This window comes from Salmo salar, chromosome 13 (genome assembly GCF_965601325.2).
Source record: "Salmo salar chromosome 13, fSalSal1, whole genome shotgun sequence".
NCBI classification, from domain to species: domain Eukaryota; kingdom Metazoa; phylum Chordata; class Actinopteri; order Salmoniformes; family Salmonidae; genus Salmo; species Salmo salar.
Genome location: NC_138303.1, coordinates 36,447,001 through 36,469,386, shown reverse-complemented (window position 1 = coordinate 36,469,386; position 22,386 = coordinate 36,447,001). Strand labels below are relative to the sequence as shown.

The window sequence follows — 22,386 nt, the reverse complement described above, 5'->3', positions numbered from 1 at the left end:
ACCAGAAACTGAACAAGCCACTTATTCCCAGTAGTCTGACCTTGTACTCCTTCAGTTCACCCATGATGCTGCTGCGAGCCACAGGGTCCCAGTGCACGGTGACCTTAGTGGCCTCTATCCTGGACACACGCAATTTGACGGGGGCAGCAGTGGGACCTGGGAGACACCAAGAGGAAGTTGCAATTCATTATGTCGTGGCTGACTGCCAGGTGTCAAGTAGGGATGGTCTATATTTACCCGTAAATGGGTATAAAAAGGGTCTCTGTGTGTCTGCAGGAAGGAATTGTGTGGTGATACTCACGGTCTTCTCCAGAGTAGCCTATGATGACAGGGGACTCTGGTCCCAGCCCAAAGTCATTGACAGCTTGGACCTTTATCTCGTATGGTGTGAAAATGTCTGTGTCGTAGATGTAGTATTTACACCACCAAGTGGTAGCGTTTTTCCACTCCTCCCTGGAATCCCTCCGTTTCCACCACACCAAGTACTTCAGGTGGGGCCCATTCCACTCTCTGTTGTTCAGTGCCTTCTCCCCATACCAGACAAGGAAGTTCAATTGTACAGAATAAAAGTTGTTATTCTTCATTGAATAAACGCTGAGTTTAATTTTTTTTATATACACTGCTCAAAAAAAATAAAGGGAATACTTAAACAACACTATGTAACTCCAAGTCAATCACACTTCTGTGAAATCAAACTGTCCACTTATGAAGCAACACTGATTGACAATACATTTCACATGCTGTAATGCAAATGGAATAGACAACAAGGTGGAAATTATAGGCAATTAGCAAGACACCCCCAATAAAGGAGTGGTTCTGCAGGTGGGGACCACAGACCACTTCTCAGTCCCTATGCTTCCTGGCTGATGTTTTGGTCACTTTTGAATGCTGGCGGTGCTTTCACTCTAGTGGTAGCATGAGACGGAGTCTACAACCCACACAAGTGGCTCAGGTAGTGTAGCTCATCCAGGATGGCACATCAATGCGAGCTGTGGCAAGAAGGTTTGCTGTGTCTGTCAGCGTAGTGTCCAGAGCATGGAGACGCTACCAGGAGACAGGCCAGTACATCAGGAGATGTGGAGGAGGCCGTAGGAGGGCAACAACCCAGCAGCAGGACGGCTACCTCCGCTTTTGTGCAAGGAGGAGCAGGAGAAGCACTGCCAGAGCCCTGCAAAATGACCTCCAGCAGGCCACAAATGTGCATGTGTCTGCTCAAACGGTCAGAAACAGACTCCATGAGGGTGGTATGAGGGCCCGACGTCCACAGGTGGGGGTTGTGCTTACAGCCCAACACCGTGCAGGACGTTTGGCATTTGCCAGCGAACACCAAGATTGGCAAATTCACCACTGGCGCCCTGTGCTCTTCACAGATGAAAGCAGGTTCACAATGAGCACGTGACAGACGTGACAGAGTCTGGAGATGCCGTGGAGAACATTCTGCTGCCTGCAACATCCTCCAGCATGACCGGTTTGGCGGTGGGTCAGTCATGGTGTGGGGTGGCATTTCTTTGGGGGGCCGCACAGCCCTCCATGTGCTCGCCAGAGGTAGCCTGACTGCCATTAGGTACCGAGATGAGATCCTCAGACCCCTTGTGAGACCATATGCTGGTGCGGTTGGCCCTGGGTTCCTCCTAATGCAAGACAATGCTAGACCTCATGTGGCTGGAGTGTGTCAGCAGTTCCTGCAAGAGGAAGGCATTGATGCTATGGACTGGCCCGCCCGTTCCCCAGACCTGAATCCAATTGAGCACATCTGGGACATCATGTCTCGCTCCATCCACCAACGCCACGTTGCACCACAGACTGTCCAGGAGTTGGCGGATGCTTTAGTCCAGGTCTGGGAGGAGATCCCTCAGGAGACCACCCGCCACCTCATCAGGAGCATGCCCAGGCGTTGTAGGGAGGTCATACAGGCACGTGGAGGCCACACACACTACTGAGCTTTATTTTGACTTGTTTTAAGGACATTACATCAAAGTTGGATCAGCCTGTAGTGTTGTTTTCCACTTTAATTTTGAGTGTGACTCCAAATCCAGACCTCCATGGGTTGATAAATTGGATTTCCATTGATTATTTTTGTGTGATTTTGTTGTCAGCACATTCAACTATGTAAAGAAAAAAGTATTTAATAAGATTATTTATTTCATTCAGATCTAGGATGTATTGTTTAAGTGTTCCCTTTATTTTTTTGAGCAGTATATATACACTAGCGTTCAAAAGTTTGAGGTCACTTAGAAATGTCCTTGTTTTTTAATGAAAAGCACATTTTTTGTCCATTAAAATGACATACAATTGATCATAAATACAGTGTAGACATTGTTAATGTTGTAAATGACTATTGTAGCTGGAAACGTCAGATTTTTTATGGAATATCTACATAGACGTACAGAGGCCCATTATCAGCAACCATCACTTCTGTGTTCCAATGGCACGTTGTGTTAGCTAATTCAAGTTTATCATTTTAAAAGGCTAATTGATCATTAGAAAACCCTTTTGCAATTACGTTAGCACAGCTGAAAACTGTTGTCCTGATTAAAGAAGCAATAAAACTGGCCTTCTTTAGACTAGTTGAGTATCTGGAGCATCAGCATATGTGGGTTCGATTACAGGCTCAAAATGGCCAGAAACAATGGACTTTCTTCTGAAACTCGTCAGTCTATTCTTGTTCTGAGAAATGAAGTCTACTCCATGTGAGAAATGCCATTGGAACATTGGAGTGATGGCTGCGGATAATGGGCCTCTGTACGCCTATGTAGATATTCCATTAAAAATCAGCCGTTTCCAGCTACAATAGTCATTTACAACATTCACAACGTCTACACTGTATTTCTGATCAATTTAATGTTATTTTAATGGACAAAAAAAATAGATTTTCTTTCAAAAACAAGGACATTTCTAAGTGACCCCAAACTTTTGAACGGTGGTGTATATTTAAATGTATCACCTCCCAGCTGATCTCCATGTTGTTTCTCCTTGTGCCCACTCCTTTGATGTTTTTAGGGATGGTGTCTGGGGCTGAGAAGCATAACAAGTATACAAATGATTTTGAAAGCTCATTTTCCAATGGTTTGAATATGGATGATAATTGTTGTCAGCTGTATTCCTGTTCAATACAATTAATGAAGACAATAGATATCCCTTATTCATAACACATCATCACACGCATCAAGCATGAAATACTCACGCGCTCCACCAGTCTGGAAGTTGGCGGACGAGCGACTGGGTTTACTCATTCCAATATCATTGATAGCAATGACCCTAAACTCATAGATAATGAATGGTGACAGTTGCAGAATGACAGAGTTGAGGTTTCCAGGGTACGCGGAAAGGTTTCTCCAGTTGTAAGGTAACCAGTCGTCATCATCATACTGCACCAGGTATTCTGGAGGTAAAGCCCAGAAAAAAAACACTGATTACTTCAGTTGATTTTGGTTAACTCTGACCATTTCAAAGAAACTCTGGTGCACATGTGGCATGACATCAGGACTATGTTTACTCTGGGTGTTCTGCTCCTGAGGTGTAGAGTGTAAGGCAGAGTTGTTACCTTTGATAGGGCTGTGATTGCTATCTCCAGGGGTCCAGGAAAGCCTGACACTGCGCTCGAAGGAGTCCGACAACTTCAAGTTTGTAGGAGGGTCTGGACGATCTGGGAGGAAGGGAAGGAAACTGTTGTGGCAAATTCCAAATATATACAGCATCCACATGCTGTCTATCTACTACTATCACACAATACAATGTAATTAACATTAATTAACATTCCATAACATGTAATGTCCATATATTTATATATTCTTAATTCCATTCCTTTACTTAGATTTGTGTATATTGGGTATATGTTGTGAAATTGTTAGATATCACTGCACTGTCGGAACTAGAAGCACAAGAAATTCGCTACACCGGCAATAACATCTGCTAAACATGTGTGTGCGACCAATAAAATTGAATTTCATTTGATTTTGAGAGGAAGGAAACTTCTCAGGGATTTCACCATGAGGCGAACGGTGACTTTAAAACAGTTGCAGAGTTTAATGGCTGTGATAGGAGAAAACTGAGGATGGGTCAACAACATTGTAGTTAATCCACAATATTAACCTAATTGACAGAGTGAAAAGAAGGAAGCCTTTACAGAATAAAAATGTTCCAAAACATGCATCCTGTTTGCAGCAAGTCACAAATGAATACTGCAAAGTGTAATGTTTGGGTCAAATCCAATACAACAAATTACTGAGTATCACTCTCCATATTTTCAAGCATAGTGGTGGCTGCATCAGGTTATTGGTATTAAGCTTGGCATAGTCAAAATCCTAGCGGCAATCCTAGTTCAGCCTGCTTTCCACCAGACACTGGGAGATTAATTCACCTTTCAGCAGGACAATAACCTAAAACACAAGGCCAAATCTACACTGGAGTTGCTTACCAAGACGACATTGAATGTTCCTGAGTGACATAGTTACAGTTTTGACTTAAATCGGCTTGAAAATCTATGGCAAGATGGCTGTCTTGCAATGATCAACAAACAACTTGACAGAGCTTGAAGAATTTTGTTCAATCCAGGTATGTCAAGCTCTTAGAGACTTACCCAGAAAGACTCACAGCTTTAATCGCTGCCAATGGTGATTCTAACATGTATTGACTCAGAAGTGTGAATACTTATGTAAATGACATATTTCTCTATTTCATTTTCAATACATTTGCAAACATTTCTAAAAACATGTTTTCACTTTGCCATTATGGGGCATTGTGTGTATATGGCTGAGATTTTTATTTATTTAATACATTTTGAATTCAGGCTGTAACACAACAAAATGTGGAATAAGTCAAGGGATATGAATACTTTCTGAAAGCACTGTGTGTATGTTTACTAAGCGTCACGTTAGAGTCCTACCCATCACCACCAGGCGGGCGGAGACAGTGGTCTTGTCTATCTCAGTCTTGATGATACAGGTGTAGTTGCCTTCATCTCGTCTGTTGACGTTTGTGATGACCAGAGTTGAATCATCCAGAGACAGCCTGTAGATAATTAATAGGACACAATGCTGATGACATTAAGTCATCTTGACAAATTCAATTGAACAATTCACCATTTAGCCTTTAGTTATACTCATGTATAGACTATAACTCTGTTAGTTTGAAGTTAGCTATAACCATAACTAAGACGTTAGGGTGGCAACAGAAACCCTATGGTTTCAATGGTTATAAGGACGAGTAGTCATATTCAGGCCCACCTCCAGCTTATGATGAGGAACTGTTTGTTCTTCATCCAGGTGGTGGTGATGGTGACCGTGGGGTCATGTTCGGCCTTACACTCCAACCGGACATCAGTCCCCCGGAGGACTCTCATATTATCTGGCCGTTTGAGGATTTTGGTGGACTCTGGAGAAAAAGAGGATACGGATCATGAGAACACCTGCAATGTACAGTGTAGATTGAACCACATGAAGAAGTGTTACAGTTAGGCTATTATTGGGTATTCACCTTTGACCTCTAATTTGACCTGGTTTTCATCACGTCCGGCGACGTTGCTGACAATACATAGGTATGTCCCCTGGTCGTCCATACGGGTGCCTCTGATCTGCAGGGTCCCGTTGCTGTGTACTTTAAAGCGATTTCCCTCTAGATTTCCAAGTCCATACTTAGACCTGTGCAAAAAGAGGTAGGCAGTTACACACATGCATGCACACACACACCTGAAAGAAGAGCATCATAAACATGTTCTCACCAGCTCAGATCGGGCACGGGCGAGCCAAAATAGCGGCAGTCTAGCCAGGCGCGGCTGCCCTCAATGACCTTCACCAGGGCAGTCCTGGGCCTGAGGATACGTGGTGTTGCATCTACAGAAACAGAACATATGACCGTACCAACGCTTCCATGATGATCTACTGTAATTTCTATGTTAACGTTTACACTATTTCAACAAACAGAGAGGATTATGGTTATTTTCTGCAAATTAATATGGTATCTTACGCAGTACATTGATGTAGGCATTGGCAAACAGGTAGCCATACTGGTTGGAGGCATTGCATTGGTAAACACCAGTGTTCGCCACAGTGACTGAATGGAAGGTAATTGTATCACCTGACACCTGCCTGTTTGGGACCAGAGAGGCATCTGGAACAAGCATATAGTACAGTAAGTAAGTGAAATACTGTGTCCTTGCAGTTATAGAACAGTTTGTTACTTTACTATACAGTCTTTTCAGTTAAGTGAAAAAAACAGCAGATTTTATACATAAAACGTGTAATTGAGCAATTTGAGTGTAATCTCCTGCAGTCATTTGCAACAGTGCACTTGGATTCTTAGGGTAGGTGGCTGTGCTTACCTTCGATTGAATCTCCGTTGATAAACCAGCGGATACTGGGCCGAGGGATGCCGTCAGAGCGGCACACTAAACGTGCATTCTCCTCTGGGGCCAGAACCAAGTTACTGGGTTTCTCCAACCAGAATGGAGCCGCTGTTAAATACACGGCTCAGGTCAGAATTTGAGAAGAAAAAAAAAATCGAAGCTACATCAGTGAATATTTGCTATATGAGTGGTTCATAGAAAGTGTTACCAAATGGGCTATTTCCTCCCATAGTAAATAAAACAGTAGCTATGTTTCCATTAACTTGTCCAGTGATTTTTTTGTCAACATTTAGAAAGTTGGCATATTGCCTGCTTGGGTGCGTTTCCATTTAACTAACCTAACGTAGCAGGCGCAAAAGAAATTCCTGAAACTACATCCCTTACATGCTGGTCTTGACAAGAAGAAAAAAAACTGTCGGCAGAAGTTCTCCTCTGCACTATTCAACCAATCCAGTAAATGTGGAGGAGGAGTTAAGATGGAGCGTCGCCATGTTAACGTCCAAAAGAAGAAGTCGTGTCACATGATCTCTTTCCCTTTCCCCTGAAAACTGGAACATCCGGTTGTTGGGGACTGGGCAGAGACATCACGTGCCCTGCGTATCTTCAAAACTATTCGGCAACCATTTTTTCGAAAAACACAGTTTCCATCATCATTTGTCACACTAAAGAAAGTTTGACAAGAGAAAAATCCATCCCTATTGAACTGAACTGTTTTATATCTTTATAAAATGTCTCCTATATCTGCCGTTTCCATAACACGTCGCAAATTTAAAAAAATCTACATTGCTTTGGCTGAAGAAACCTGGGCCAATGGAAACCTGCCTAGTGAAATGTAAAGATTATGTGAAAGATCAATGGGAGAGTTAATATCATAAAAATATCCCTGTATCTGTGTGTTGGTGTGATGGAGAATACAGTGCCCTCCACTAATATTGACACCCTTAATATGAGCAAAACGGCTGTGAATTTTTTTTCTTCATTGTTCATGCTCTTGGTCTTTCATTCAAAATATTCACAAAAATCTAACCTTTACTTGAAGTAAAATAATTGAAAGAAAAAATTCATTCTTATCATCAAGCAAATATTTTTCTCAAATATAAGTGTACCATAATTATTGGCACCCCTTCATTCAATACTTTGTGCAACCTCTCTTTGCCAAGATAACAGCTCTGAGTCTTCTCCTATAATGCGTAATGAGGTTGGAGAACACATGGCAAGGGATCTGAGACCATTCCTCCATACAGAATCTCTCCAGATCCTTCAGATTCCGAGGTCCAAGCTTGTGGACTCTCCTCTTCAGCTCATCCCACAGGTTTTCTATGGGGTTTAGGTCAGGGGACTGGGATGGTCATGGCAAAACCTTGATTCTGTGGTCAGTGAACCATTTTTGTGTTGATTTTGATGTGTGCTTTGGATCATTGTCCTGCTGGAAGATCCAACCACAGCCCAGTTTGAGCTTCCTAGCAGAGACAGTCAGGTTTTGATTTAATATCTGCTGGTACTTGATGGAGTTCATGATACAATGTATCCTAACAAGTTGCCCATGGCCTTTGGAAGAATAACAGCCCCACAACATCAAAGATCACAGTGGGGGATGAGGTACTTTTCTGCATTGCTATCTTTCTGTCTACGCCAAACCCACTTCTGGTGTTTGTTTCCAAAAGCTATATTTTGGTCGAATCTGACCATAGAACCCGGTCCCATTGAAAGTTCCACTAACAATTGGCAAACTGTAGGCGCTTTAGTTTGTTGTGTGACGACAGTAAAGGCTTTTTTTATGGCAACCCTCCCAAACAACTTGCGGTTATGTTGGTGATGTCGGATTGTAGTTTTGGAGACTTTCTTACCAAGACCCAACTAACGTCTTTAATTCTCCAGCTGTGGTTGTTGGACATTTTTGGGCCACTCAAACCATCCTCCTCACTATGCGTGGGGTTAATATAGGCACACATCCTCTTCCAGGCCGATTGTTAACATCTCCAGTTGCTTTAAACTTCTTCATTATTGCCCTGATAGTAGAAATTGGCATTGTCAACCTTTGAGCTATTTTCTTATATCAATTTCCTGATTTGTGCAGGTCAACAACCGTTTGTTACACATCATTAATGTATTTTCGGGTCTTTCCCATAGTGATGGATGACTATGGGAACTTGGCCTGTGTGTCACCTCCAGTGGCGACCCGTCATTCATTTTAGCAATAAATAAAAAATATGTGTCAAGTATGTCATTAATATCAAATCAAATTTTATTGGTCACATACACATGGTTAGCAGATGTTAATGTGAGTATAGCGAAATGCTTGTGCTTCTAGTTCCGACAGTGCAGTAATATCTAACAAGCAATCTAACAATTCCCCAACAACTACCTAATACACAAAAATCTAAAGGGATGGAATAAGAATATGTACATATCCTGTATATGGATGAGTGATGGTCGATCGTCATAGGCAAGATGCAATAGATGGTATAAGATGCAGTATATACATATGAGATGAGTAATGTAAGATATGAAACATTATTAAAGTGGCATTAAAGTGACTAGTGAGTCTGTATGTAGGCAGCAGTCTCTCTTAGTTAGTGATTGCTGTTTAGCAGTCTGATGGCCTTGAGATAGAAGCTGTTTTTCAGTCTCTCGGTCCCTGCTTTGATGCACCTGTACTGACCTCGCCTTCTGGATAATAGTTGGGAGAACAGGCAGTGGCTCGGGTGGTTGTTGTCCTTGATGATCTTTTTGGCCTCCAAAATGCAGGTGTTTCAGCCTAGCTCAGTGCTTTCTGTGGGGGTGGGGCAGCCAGCGGAAAATACTGAGCGTAGGTGTTGGTAATGTTCTCTAGTTGTACCATGATTAGCTCAGTGTTCTGTCACTCGTGGGGACAGTACGTCACTGCCAAGTCTTAGGGTAGACCTTGAAAATTCAAGCCCCTTTGGTGCTGGCATAGAGTTACATTATAAGTGACCATCCAACAAGGCTCAAGGTCATTGGCTACAGATAAAATGACATCAAATCATGTTATATCTACAGTAGCTTTGATTGGACTGATCATGTCAACATCATACTTTCAAAATTTTTGCTAGCAGTCATCATCATGAATCAAGTCGACAATCTACTGGAAAATCCTTCTAAATTCTTGTCTTATGAAGATAAATAATTAAGAGAAATTATAGATAAAAGGTATCGGTGCTCATCGGCCATTCGACATAAACATTACACAACAAGTTGGAAATTGCAAATTCAACAATGAGTGGTTTGGAAGGAATCAGTGACAGTGGCTGTGGCAAGCATTGCAAAGCAATAACTAGCCTACTATTCAGTGGAGTAGTTGTGTGGTCCCAAATCTGGTATTAAGTGTCTCTTTTCCAAGTTTAAAATGATAAACATTCAACATTGGCCATGGTGTCAATGAAGCATGATTTGTGCCGCACTCAAAACAACTGTTAACTCGGAACTGCGAAAACTTGACTTCAGTGAGTTCAAGACAACGGGGAATTCCAGGAAAAAACGAGCTCCGACTGCGAAATGCGTTTTGAACGGTCATCCAACTCGGAATTGTAAATCGGAAACTCGGGCCTCTTTCTAGAGCTACGACCTGAAGATCAATGATGTCATCATGATTCGACCTTGTTTTTTCAGAGTTCCCAGTTGTCTTGAAACCACCATAAATCCAGAGAATGTCAGACTTTGATGACTAAATTTGCCCACGAAGGACCGCCGTGCCACTTCCTGGTCAAGTGAGCACAGAACAACAAGTCCAAAAATGTCTTGTATGCTGCTGCATAAATTATGTAATATGCCATAATATACAACTAAGTGTATGTTGTGTAGTGTTGTTAGTAGCCAATGTGCCTCACACTAATAATTTGGTCTATTTACCCCTCTTAATTTTGCCTACTGTTCTGACTTGGTGGTGCACATGTAGCCTATAACCTGTTTTAGAGAAATGTAATCATTTAATTTTGTAAGAGCTTTCATTGTCTACTTATATGTCCCCTTAATTTATCCTACGGTTCTGACTTGGTGAACAGGAAGAATACTATAAGAACAGTCCATGTTCTGAATTCTGTCGCTGTACATTTCAAAAGTGCTAAACAAATAGTTATATTGACTACGTCCGTCCTAGCTCGCTCATTAATGTCTTAATCGAAATTACGGATTGCCTTTTATCCGCTTGTTGTCCCCTTATGCCATAGTTTGTAAATCTCAATGGTCATTAGAAACCACATTTGTTTAAACAAGTCAGCCATATCAGCTATGTTTTTTTTAAAGGCAGTAAATGAAGCTGAATGAACTGTTTCGCTGCCAGACAAGGCTCCACTGATAGCCAGGTGTAGCAGTGGTAAGATATTGGAACAGCTTTATGTAGGCCCTAACAGTTTGTGGGTACTGTTTGTCACCGTTATAGTGCTATTAATGTATTGTTTAGTGTTGTGTTGTGGCTTTGCTGGCATACATCCCACTTTATTATTTATTTTGCCCCACCAAGATTTACATGCTAAAATTACCACTGGTCACCACATACTTATACCCCAGTGAAACAGGAAGTCATGGCTTACCACTTAAGTGTTCCTAATCACTCAGGTGAACATAAAAACGTAAAATATGAATGGGAATATACTTTTGTCCGATTTTACTCATAAGAATTTGTAGGGGTGCCAATAGTTCTGGCACACATGATTTGGAGAAAAATATTTATTTCACAATTATTTTTTTCAATCATTTTACTTCAATTAAAAGTTTGATTTTTGTGAATATTATCCAAGAGGATAAACAGGCAAAGACATTTTTTTCAAAGCCCATTTTGCTTATACCAAGAGCGCCAATAGTGGAGGGCACCGTAGGTGTGAAGATGTTGTTTGATCTGACCTTTGATCTGGACAGTGATGGTGTGTTCCAGGTATCCAATCTTGTTAGTAGCTGTGCAGGTGTATTCACCAGTGTCCTCAAATGAGACCTTGGGGATCTGCAACAACTTGTTGTAGTTCTTCACTTTAATATTGGTTGTGTCCAGTTCATCTCCATCTTTGGTCCATGTGATGACAGGGGTTGGACTATGGTCAAATATGGTAAAAAGAAATAAGTCAATTCAGAGTGATTTTCGAGGGTTCTTATAAAAGTGAACACCCTGAGCAAAAAAACATACATAGTGGCGAAGTTACAAATTTCATGAAGCGATTTATTACTGTGGCTTGTGAAAGCAGACACACTAAATATTGTACTAATTATTTCAGATTTTTTATTATTATTCATTGGAATGCTACTCCTCTTAAACCATTTAAGCTAGAAACGCCAATCACTTTAAAATGTGTAGACAGGTCTGGAATAGTTTGCTTCCATACAACTTTTTGATATCTTTTATAATTTTTAAACTATAAAATGTTTTGTCCTTTTTTTTGTCCTCCATACACTTTCATGGGATTTCCTCAACATTCTTAAGGGCTCACTGTGACATCATGACTTCCAACATTCTATCTATTCACTGTAAACAAGGTCGCTTTCTGACACAAAATCAGCTACTTTGACCACTTTCCAAACAATTTAGTCAAAAAGTTAGAGAGTATGAAATCTTTGTCTACTTCTCTGCTACTTAAATCTGAAATCAGAACACTTTTTCCACTACCACAAAAATACTTTTAAAGAGCCAAAGCAAGAAACACAATTTTACTTCACGTAAAATGACCATCTAGTTTCATTTGAAACCTGACACTACATTCACAAACAGTACACTGGGTAATAGTAATACAATGACTAACCCCAATGGTAACATTTGATAAACACTTGATGAACATTCATGTTTGTGATTGAGAGGATCACTCACACTCCAGCAGCGATGCACTCGAGGAGCAGCTCCTCCCCCTGCAGGACAGTCTGGAAGCTAGACCTTCCGGCCGGAGACAAGAAGGTGGGGGCGGCCTCAGACACCATGCGTGCTGAGGAGGGAACACACCTGATGATTTAATTATCCAGGAGTGAAGACTTTTCCCACTGTCAAATATCATGACAGCAGGGACTACAGCTGTGGATTGACTATTGGGACCACACTGGGAGCAAATGCAATGTTTTTGCTATTTTCACTCCACAACAACACTGTCTGATCTCTATTTCAAGACATGTCAATGTTATAGAAGAATGCTCTAGAATGTTATATCGTGTTAAGACGAGGAGATTGTTCATTTCTGTTTGTATATAAAAAATAAAAAATTAACAACATAAAGCAGTGCAGTTAGATCAGAGGAGAACTGTAAATCATTTTAGGTGATAGTCTGAAATTAACAATGTGGAATCTGTAAGTGTGCTCAGCAATACAACTTAAATCGTACAGCAGTGAGCCAAGGGGGGGGGGGGGGAGCAACTGTTTAATGAGGTAGGTAAGTTAGTACATGGTAGTAAATAAAATGGTGGGACCCTTGTGTCACATACTGTTGATGCATGTTATGCAGTAACCAATACTAACTTGTAAGGACTCTGACGGTAATAGGCATCTTCTGCTGGATAATGTTTTTGTAGGGGAAGCGTGCATTGCAGCAGTAGTCGGTGGCAGAGTCATTGACATAGACATGAGAGAAGTAGAGATCTCCATTCACCCCCATAGACACTCTACGGTCCTGTTTGATAGGCAGCATGACTGGGGGGTGGGGCTGGTGAGGCCAGTTGAAAGGTCTACCAGATGAACCTGAAATTGAATATTAAGTTATGTATGCATTTCCTGGTAAGGTCATCTTGAGTCAATATGTTTGGGATAAGTATCAGAATACAAAAATATGTTTAAAAAAAGAAGCTCATCAGTTCAGAAAGAGAGACAGGTGGTTGTCATTAGTTATAAAATATAACATTTCATTCCTGGGGCGGCAGGTAGCCAAGTGGTTAGAGTGTTGGGCCAGTAACTGAAAGGTTGCTAGATCGATTCCCTGAGCTGACATGGTAAAAATCTGTTGTTCTGCCTCTGAACAAGGAAGTTAACCCACTGTTCCATTGTAAATAAGAATTTGTTATTAACTGACTTTCCTAGTTAAATAAACTACTGATTTGAGAAAAGGAGGTAGGCCTACTCACACTTGCTCATCCAGTAGATCTCAGGTTTGGGAGGGCCTGGAGGAGGGCTGCAGTCCAGGACCAGAGGGAGACCAACACTTACTGTTACTGGCTCCAACACCTCTCTGGGCCACAGAGTGGCCTCTGACATGGGCACATAGGGGTAATTTGTTTATATTGGGTTAAGAGGATGATGTAACATACATTTAACACAGGGAGCAGAATCTTGCTGGGACATGGACTTATCTTAACGTTAGAACTATTTTTGAGGTCTGAAAACGGCTGACAGAATTGAACTTTGGAGAGATTTGTCCCTTTAGGCTTTGCTTGGTTCTGCCACAAACGTTTAGCATTATAATGGTTTGAGGCACTGGCTTTTCAAATGTACTCTGTGACAATGGATTCAAAAGCCTGAATGGAGGGCAGCTTACTAGAGATGTGTAGGTTGATCTTGTTTGAGTATGCAGTGCCATACTCGTTGGTGACAACACACTGGTACTCCCCCTCATAGGCCCCTGGGTCAGTCCAGGCATAGATGTCCAGCGTCCCTGAACGTCTCCTCATTGAGGCCTGAGGGTCCTTTGCCACGTTGAAGTACTTCCCATTACGCCTCCATGAGAAACTTAGGAATAAAGGCAAGTCTTTTGGATCAGGTAATTAAAAGTGTTCTACTACAGCTGCTCACAATTTGTACATGGCTTTGAACTATAAAGAAAGTGTTTTGGATGTGTCAGTTCTTACATTGGGTGGGGGGTGCCTTTGGCTTCACACTCCACAACCATATTGTCTCTGGGGTCCACAACATGTTCCTTCAACGACTGTTTTATAATGGTGGGGGGCTGTCTGACTGTAGGTGGACAAGTCAAAATTAAAGACCTGATTACATTAGGATTGTACATTAATTGAGATACTGTTTTTAAGCAATAAGGCATGAGGTGGTTTGGTATGTGCATTCGTAAAGTATTCAGACCCCCTTGACTTTTTTGATTTTGTTACATTACAGCCTTATTTTAAAATGGATTCAATTGTTTTTTTCCTCATCAATCTACACACAATGCCCCATAATGACCAAGCAAAAACATGTTTTTTAAAATATTTGCAAATTCATAAAAAAAGTGGAAATTTCACATTTACATAAGTATTTAGACCCTTTACTCAGTACTTTGTTGTAGCACCTTTGGCAGCAATTACAGACTTGAGTCTTCTTGGGTATGATGCTACAAGCTTGGCACACCTGTATTTGGGGAGTTTCTCCCATTCTTCTCTGCAGATCTTCTCAAACTCTGTCAGGTTGGATGGGGAGTGTTGCTGCACAGCTATTTCCAGGTCTCTCCAGAGATGTTCAATCGGGTTCAAGTCCGGGCTCTGGCTGGGCCACTCAAGGACATTGAGACTGTGTGCTTAGGATCATTGTCCTATTGGAAGGTGAACCTTCTCCCCAGTCTGAGTTCCTGAGTGCTCTGGAGCAGGTTTTCATCAAGGATCTCTCTGTACTTTGCTCTGTTCATCTTTCCCTCGATCCTGACTAGTCTCCTTGTCCCTGCCGCTGAAAAACATTCCCACAGCGTGATGTTGCCACCACCATAGGGATGACGACAGGTTTCCTCCAGACGTGACGCTTGGCAATCAGGCCAAAGAGTTCAATCTTGGTTTTATCAGACCAGAGAACCTTGTTTCTCATGGTCTGAGAGTCCTTTAGGTGCCTTTGGCAAACTCCAAGCGGGCTGCCGTGCATTTTACTGAGGAGTGGCTTCCATCTGGCCACTCTATCATAAAGGCCTGATTGGTGGAGTGCTGCAGAGATGGTTGCCCATCTGGAAAGTTCTCCCATCTCCATAAAGGAACTCTGGAGCTCTGTCAGAGTGACCATCGGGTTCTTGGTCACCTCCCTGACCAAGGCCCTTCTTTCCCGATTGCTCAGTTTGGCCAGGCGGCCAGCTCTAAGAAGGGTCTTGGTGGTTCCAAATTTATTTCATTTAAGAATGATGGAGGCCACTGTGTTCTTGGGGACCTTCAATGCTGCATAAATGTTTGGTACCCTTCCCCAGATCTGTGTGTCACGTCCTGACCAGTATAAAGATTATTTGCTATTGTAGTTTGGTCAGGACGTGGCAGAGGGTATTTTGTTTATGTGTTTCGGGGTGATGGTTTATGTAGTAGGGTGTTTGATTTATTATTTCCGGGTTTTTCTGGTCACTGCTCTGTTAGTCTATTTCTATGTTCTTTCTAGTTAGTCTGTTTCTATGTTTAGTTAATTGGGGTGTGGACTCTCAATTGGAGGCAGGGGTTGTCTAGTTGCCTTTGATTGAGAGTCCTATATATTAGGGTGTGTTTGTGTTTGTGATTTGTGGGAGGTTGTTTCTTGTTTTGCGTGTGTGAGCCTGACAAGACTGTTTTGTTGTTCGTGAGTTCTTCGTTTTTTTGGTGTTCACTTTATTTTCAAATAAATACAAGATGAGCATCCACATTCCTGCTGCGTTTTGGTCCTCCATTCCAGACGACAACCGTTACACTGTGTCTCGACACAATCCTGTCTCGGAGCTCTAAGGACAATTCCTTCGACCTCGTGGCTTGGTTTTTGCTCTGACATGCACTGTCAACTATGGGACCTTATATAGACAGGTGTGTGCCTTTCTAAATCATGTCCAATCCATTGAATTTACCACAGGTGGACTCCAATCAAGTTGTAGAAACATCTGGTGATGGAACATTCTATGTTTGTGCTTTTCTAATAACCAATTTCTGTGTTCATGCATGTGACTGATTGAACGTACCTGGGAGGAATCCTCACTATCAGTGAGCAATTTGGCAGAATGCCCAGAACCTTGTTTGGGAACAAAAAGGATATCTCAGTTTCAAGGTCTCAGCTTGGAGAGAAGAAGCCTCGTGAGGTATTGGTCTGTCACATGAAGGAACCAGACGTGAATAATCAATTATTTATGATTGACGAATAAGCTAAATCATGCAAATATAACTTGTCTGTATAAACATTATACAGTACAAGAGAACCAACGGGACTACCCCGGTGGAGCTCACTTCAGACCGGTACTTTATGCATCTAAGTTTGACTCTGACCTCTCCAGCATGCTGTTAATAAACAATGATTCATTTAAGATTGACTTTGAGTGTCCCTGTGTAGAATTTCCACGACAATCTCAACGATGGTCAATGGAAACAGGATGCACCTGAGCTCAATTTCAAGTCTAAATATTTATGTAAATAAAGTGTTTCTGTTTTGTTTTTGTTTTTTTACATTTGCAAAAAAATCTAAAAACCTGTTTTCGCTTTGTCATTTTGGGGTATTGTGTGTAAATTGATGGGGATTTTTTTTTAATGTAATACATTTTAGAATAAGGCTGTAACGTAATAAAATGTGGAAAAAGTCAAGGGGTCTGAATACTTTCCGAATGCACTGTATATGGACAACAAACCACTTCTAAGGGCTGTTCTTAGCACGACGCAACGCAGAGTGCCTGGACACAGCCCTTAGCCGTGGTATATTGGCCACATACCACAAACCCCCGAGGTGCCTTATTACTATTATAAACTAGATACCAACATAATTAAAACAGTAAAAAGTAATTTTTTGTCATACCCGTGGTATACGGTCTGATATACAGTACCACGGCTTTCAGCCAATCATCATTCAGGGCTCAAATCACCCAGTTTCTAATTGACATTGGCCATATACCACACCCCCTCGTGCCTTATTGCTTAAATATACAGCACTGTACACTGTTACAGTATATCACCTTCTAGCAGGGCCACAATAGGTTGTGTTGACTTACTTTCCAGTGGGACATCGATGGCAGTCAGCCGTTGCCATAACAGCAGTAATAGCAGTAATAGAGTTGATCTGACCAGCGTCCTCATCTCTACAGTGAATGGCCTCCAGAGATCCTGTTGAACTATCTATAAACTGTTTTATAAGTGACCGATTTAAGCAATTAAACTGTTTCATGAAATCAAATTAAATTAAATATTGTGACATTTATAGGACCAATTGTTTTCTAAGACAATATTTTCCAGCACAAAACAACCAAATAAAATGAAATAATATTTAGTTTCCAAACAGCAATATTTCATTTCTGTCCCACTCAACAGTCAGCACTGGCACATTCTCTGACAGAGTCTCTTTGTCGCACAATAGATCCACCTACCAACACACATGGCCAGGACTCAACTCCAGTCTCAAGCCATTCTGAAAAACCAGCCTCCACAGGACTACATTATAAAGCTCTTGTTAGTTGCTGTATAGATTTATTTGAATCCCAATGAAATACACACATTGTTATCATGTAATGTCACTACTATTTTACTGTTCATTTCTAAATATACACAACATAAAGCATAGCAAAACAGATCATTGATCAGATTCATTGATCAACTCAACAACCATTATCAAAACTTTTCCTCCTCTCGTTAGCTCATTACATCTGCGTTACCTTTCATAAGTACAATCCTTCAAGTGAAATCGCATCAGGGTTCCCCCTTCCCCATCATCTACAAGACTTTCCAATGCATTGAGTTTCTCCACAATTCTAATGTCCAGTTAGTGCAGTAAGCGGATAAAATCCTTGGCGCTCAATCAGTCAATTCCATTTTCTTGGTCAATCGAACAGCAGGATTCTGGAGAGACAGAGCATAGTGGACAGACTTCTGTCTGTGCCATGGCCATTCTGCCCACCCATCTCATGAATGAGCTCCCTACACCTCCCTCACCACCCACATCTCTGTCCCTGCCTCTCGCTCTCTCTCTGCCTCTCTCTCTCTCTCTGCTTCTCTCTCTCTGCCTCTCTCTGCTTCTCTCTCTCTCTCTCTGTCTCTCTCTCTCTCTCTGCTTCTCTCTCTCTCTCTGCCTCTCTCTCTCTGCTTCTCTCTCTCTCTCTGCCTCTCTCTCTCTCATATATTAGCCTAGACATTACATCAGTCAAAACATGGCACGGTATCAAGAACAAAAATAAAACTAGCTGAAACGAGTCACTTACTTCTTGTCATTGTTGCTAGCTATCTGGCCATCTAGAATCACAGCACACACACTTCTGCCCCACTGAAATGCATGCATAGTTTTCGTGACGTTGTCAGCTAACCCGTTTATTGTCTGTGGTCACAACCTTGTATGCTGACTCAATATGATGATGCCTATGTGGAGGAAATTATGAGGGAAGCCAGACATCATATTTTGTAATCACCTCAAAGCTGTGTAAACAACAATGCTTTATCTGCATTGCAGTTCCACATGCTTCTTATGGGCTTATTAGTGTTTACACCGAAATACTCTGTAACTCACCAGCCAGCCCATAGTATGCACATAGTTTGCATGCTTATGTTTTTGATGACATCAGTGATGTGGGCCTTACTGTTGGCTGCTGAAAACTATTTTACATGAATTTTACATGCAAGAAAAAACTCTGGCATATGACCTTATCACAAAGACTGTTACTGGGGATGAACAATATTGATGTACAGCCAAATCAGAGGCATATTTGTAACAAGCTGTGTCTGTTTTGTCTGATTGTGAACTGTGTTGAATGTGATTTTATGGTGTCTAAACATGCAGAAAAACAAACTTCCTTTTGTGCGATAAACACTTAATTGCACTCCGGCCATCTTCCCACTATTTTCTCCTTCCAATATGTAGCGAATCAGCGTTTTCTATTCCTATTCTGGACCACTCTGATACAGTACACCCAAGCAAGATAAATCATTCAGACTGACATCTTCAAAAAGGGGGAAGGTCAAAGCCATTCAGCCGAGGACCCTTCAGGCAAACTAAATGCTTTCTTTTCTAGAAACAGCACAGGACCCTTGAAGAGGCCTCTGTCTCTGTGGGAAACAAAAGCCATCTCAAGACTCTCCACATAGTTCTGATCTGTGTAGGTGCCAAGGAATCCAGACACAGCACAAAAGCATGAATATGCAGCATACTGCACTCTATGTTAGAATGGACAATCACAAATGGCAAGGGTGACACCAATAAATGATATCTGCTTGTTTGTGCAAAAGACGCTAAAGGGTTTTAAATTATCTTTTGCTAAGGGGGCTTGGAGTCACAGATCACAATCAGCTCTGACGATGACCTTGACATAAACCATTGAGGTTTTCGCAGTGACAGAGATATAACAATGTCACAGGGATGAGAACAGAACTTGAGTATGGCTCAGCCTCGTGCTCGTCTTTCCCACCACATCATTGTGATTGAACAGAAGTTGAGGCCCCTCAAAAAGGAAACAAAAGCGAAAAATGTTCAGCTACTTGGCTCTTGGCATGGATTTTTTCTTCCGATGTATTTGACTTGAGCAGGGTTCCAGTCTGACCAGTGCCATGCACCAGATTGCACTGTGTGAAGGGCTCGAGAGAAGCACAGCTCCGTGAGGACAACAAGGTCTCTATGTCCCGTGGGTCCCCTTTGGCATGTGTGGCCAGGGCTTGGCTAGGAGCAGATGGCATGTAGGAGGATTTCTCCATCTCTACACAAGCTGCCTGTTCAGGAACGGAAACAGACACAGGGGTTGGGAGGAGAGAAATTCCACTTAAGAGGGACCACTATGTTGTTCTCATCATTCTCATTTGGACTCTGTAACAGTGCTTAGAAATCAAGAACTTATGTTATATTACAAACAACTGTATCTCTTCATTGCAGTATTAAATACATAATCAATTACTGCTTTTAACTGCCAGTATCAATCACTCTCAGCACTGCACATTTACATAACTGGAGGTTTAGGCCTGGCTGAATATTGAACCATTCCAAGTGCCATGAAAATCGGTTTAAGTATAAATTATGAAGAGCATGTAATGTTTTCATTTCAAGTACAAATCTTCAAATCAAAAGCAAATATCTCTGCAAATGAGGAGTACATCTCCCTTGAGAAAAAGACCATTGGCAAAACTCTGACAGCACGCCAACAGCTTAGACCTACACGGAGAATCGTGGGAACTAAACAAAATACAGTATTCACTCCGTTTGTCTGATACAAAAGTGCTGATTCAGTGGAAGATGGACCCACCCTCTTCTTGAAAGTGGATGAGATCATTTAAAGCTTGACTCTGCCTATAAGCAGTCTCAGTCAGATACAAACAGTTGTCATGGTGTGTTCATCAGAGAATAAGATCTTTACATCATGTCCATGTAGGACTTATGTGCACATGCCAATAGCCTTTCATGTATCTACTGGTCAAGTAAAGACATTCCATGAGAGAAACATTACTTTTTCTTCAAGCTATAAATTGTTTCTTTACAAAGTACAACAAAAACCTAAACAATAGTGTTGTACTGAGCTCATGGTCCACATTCTTCAACATGGGGTATTACATTAGTTAGTTACCAATGAGCAGCAGAACATTTTACAGGTTTCATCAAGATTTCTTGTATTCAAAATAATCAAAGGACAGATGAAATACAAGGAAATAAAACAAAGTTACCTGCTGTATTTCCTGTCATCTCTCTTTCCTTTTGACAGATTTAGTTCTTACATTGAACAGCCCTTTTCCTCCATCGGTTTCTCAGTGGACTCTGATCTTCTCTGGTCTAATGTGTGTGTGTGTTATCAGGAAACATTGGCATTCTTTCCAACCACATGCAGGACATGTGTCAATACTTCGTGAGGACTTCAGAGGTTAAAATCAGGTCAAACCCTGTTCTGGTCCCACAACTTGTTAAATGGGCACCATATTATGTGTAATGTGGATACAACAAACATAGCATCATCTCCATCCATTGTGACAGATTAGCTGTCACGCATCAGCTGAAAAGAGACAAAATGTCATCATAACATGTAATTTCTTCATACAGCAATCAATCAAAACGGGGAAGAGGACTATCATATGGCATAGAATGAAGATGATTTAATGTCTAAAGTAATTTCATTGATTTTGTTATCTGTGCATTTATTGAGTGAAAGGGTGGGGGTTACTGAACTTGTGCCTTCTCTCTGGCTGGCACATACACACTCCTTCTCTCTCTAACAAGGCATTTCTGTCCCAAACAAAGCGTGTCCTTTATACTGACTGACCAGGGTACAGCCTTGAGACGCAGGCAGGCTGCCATTAACCCCTCAAACTCCAGCAGTACAAAGTCAATATCACACATGACATGCTGCTTTTTAGTTGCTCAATTGTTACATCACCAACTCCAATCCAAGTCTGGGTGGGGAATTACTGGGTCTGAGAAGTTAGATAAGTTACTACTTGAATGTAAAGGCCTCGGCTGAGCACATCACGAGGGCAGATATTTCACAATTATGTGAGGGACAAGTTTGCTGTATACTTCAGAGTAATTAATAGCTTTTAAGAGGCTGAGGCATCTTACAAAACACAGCATATAATTTTTCAATAATAATGTGTTTTTTTAAAATATATAAATAGATTTAACATTTACAAAAATGTTATAATAATATGAGATAACACATATCACTAGCAGCTACACGAATTCCCTCAGTGCAAACATCTTCGATATACAGTCAGTGCTAGACCTGGGTTCAAATGTGATTTAAATACTTATTTTCTGTGTATTTCAGTATTTTCAAATAACGTGGCCGGAATCAACTACTTCTATTGGAATTATTTTTCAAATTATTCCATATAAATAGCCTTCTGCTTGAAAGTATTTTCAAATACCTCTGTTAAATGAATGGGAGTGTATTTGAGTATTTTCAAATACTTTCCAAGTGAATTTCCAAATAAACTCCAATATTCAACTACTTGTCTTAATTTTTTTTTTTTACAAAAAATGAAATAGTTACTTCCACATGTCTTTACAAGTAATTTAAATACCCTAAATAGTATTAGAACCCAGGTCTGGAAGTGCAAATACACTTAACAATATTCCAGCCATTTGATTCACAGTAAATCTTACTCCATAAAGGAGTACATCCTCATTCATACCAATACATATACAGTACTGAATATATATAAATTACTATGCAGTTTTGATTTTGCATACATAAATGCATGACAGACAGAGCCCTTTGCATGGAGTAACAGAGCTCCATCTATGTATTTCCTCATTTTGGTGT

General features: G+C 41.2%; 1 protein-coding gene across 2 annotated transcripts in view; it reads right to left on the bottom strand.

Annotated features, from left to right (window-relative positions):
- The window catches only part of LOC106567268 (neurofascin), a 34,766-nt gene extending 12,430 nt beyond the window's left edge, over positions 1 to 22,336 (bottom strand). For both annotated transcript variants that reach the window (XM_082960021.1, XM_082960022.1), the window contains exons 1-20: positions 20,795 to 22,336; positions 17,815 to 19,852; positions 17,158 to 17,281; positions 14,111 to 14,216; positions 13,801 to 13,991; positions 13,391 to 13,513; positions 12,792 to 13,010; positions 12,156 to 12,267; positions 11,204 to 11,388; positions 6,320 to 6,451; positions 5,965 to 6,108; positions 5,720 to 5,831; positions 5,476 to 5,639; positions 5,226 to 5,373; positions 4,886 to 5,010; positions 3,545 to 3,646; positions 3,185 to 3,382; positions 2,945 to 3,015; positions 302 to 524; positions 41 to 156 (exon numbers count right to left, since the gene is read on the bottom strand). In XM_082960021.1, the coding sequence (XP_082816147.1) occupies positions 41 to 156; positions 302 to 524; positions 2,945 to 3,015; positions 3,185 to 3,382; positions 3,545 to 3,646; positions 4,886 to 5,010; positions 5,226 to 5,373; positions 5,476 to 5,639; positions 5,720 to 5,831; positions 5,965 to 6,108; positions 6,320 to 6,451; positions 11,204 to 11,388; positions 12,156 to 12,267; positions 12,792 to 13,010; positions 13,391 to 13,513; positions 13,801 to 13,991; positions 14,111 to 14,216; positions 17,158 to 17,242 (2,556 nt within the window). In that variant the 5' untranslated portion in view covers positions 17,243 to 17,281; positions 17,815 to 19,852; positions 20,795 to 22,336. The remainder of the gene's footprint in view (positions 1 to 40; positions 157 to 301; positions 525 to 2,944; positions 3,016 to 3,184; positions 3,383 to 3,544; positions 3,647 to 4,885; positions 5,011 to 5,225; positions 5,374 to 5,475; positions 5,640 to 5,719; positions 5,832 to 5,964; positions 6,109 to 6,319; positions 6,452 to 11,203; positions 11,389 to 12,155; positions 12,268 to 12,791; positions 13,011 to 13,390; positions 13,514 to 13,800; positions 13,992 to 14,110; positions 14,217 to 17,157; positions 17,282 to 17,814; positions 19,853 to 20,794) is intronic.
- Between the last annotated feature and the right edge of the window lie 50 nt (positions 22,337 to 22,386).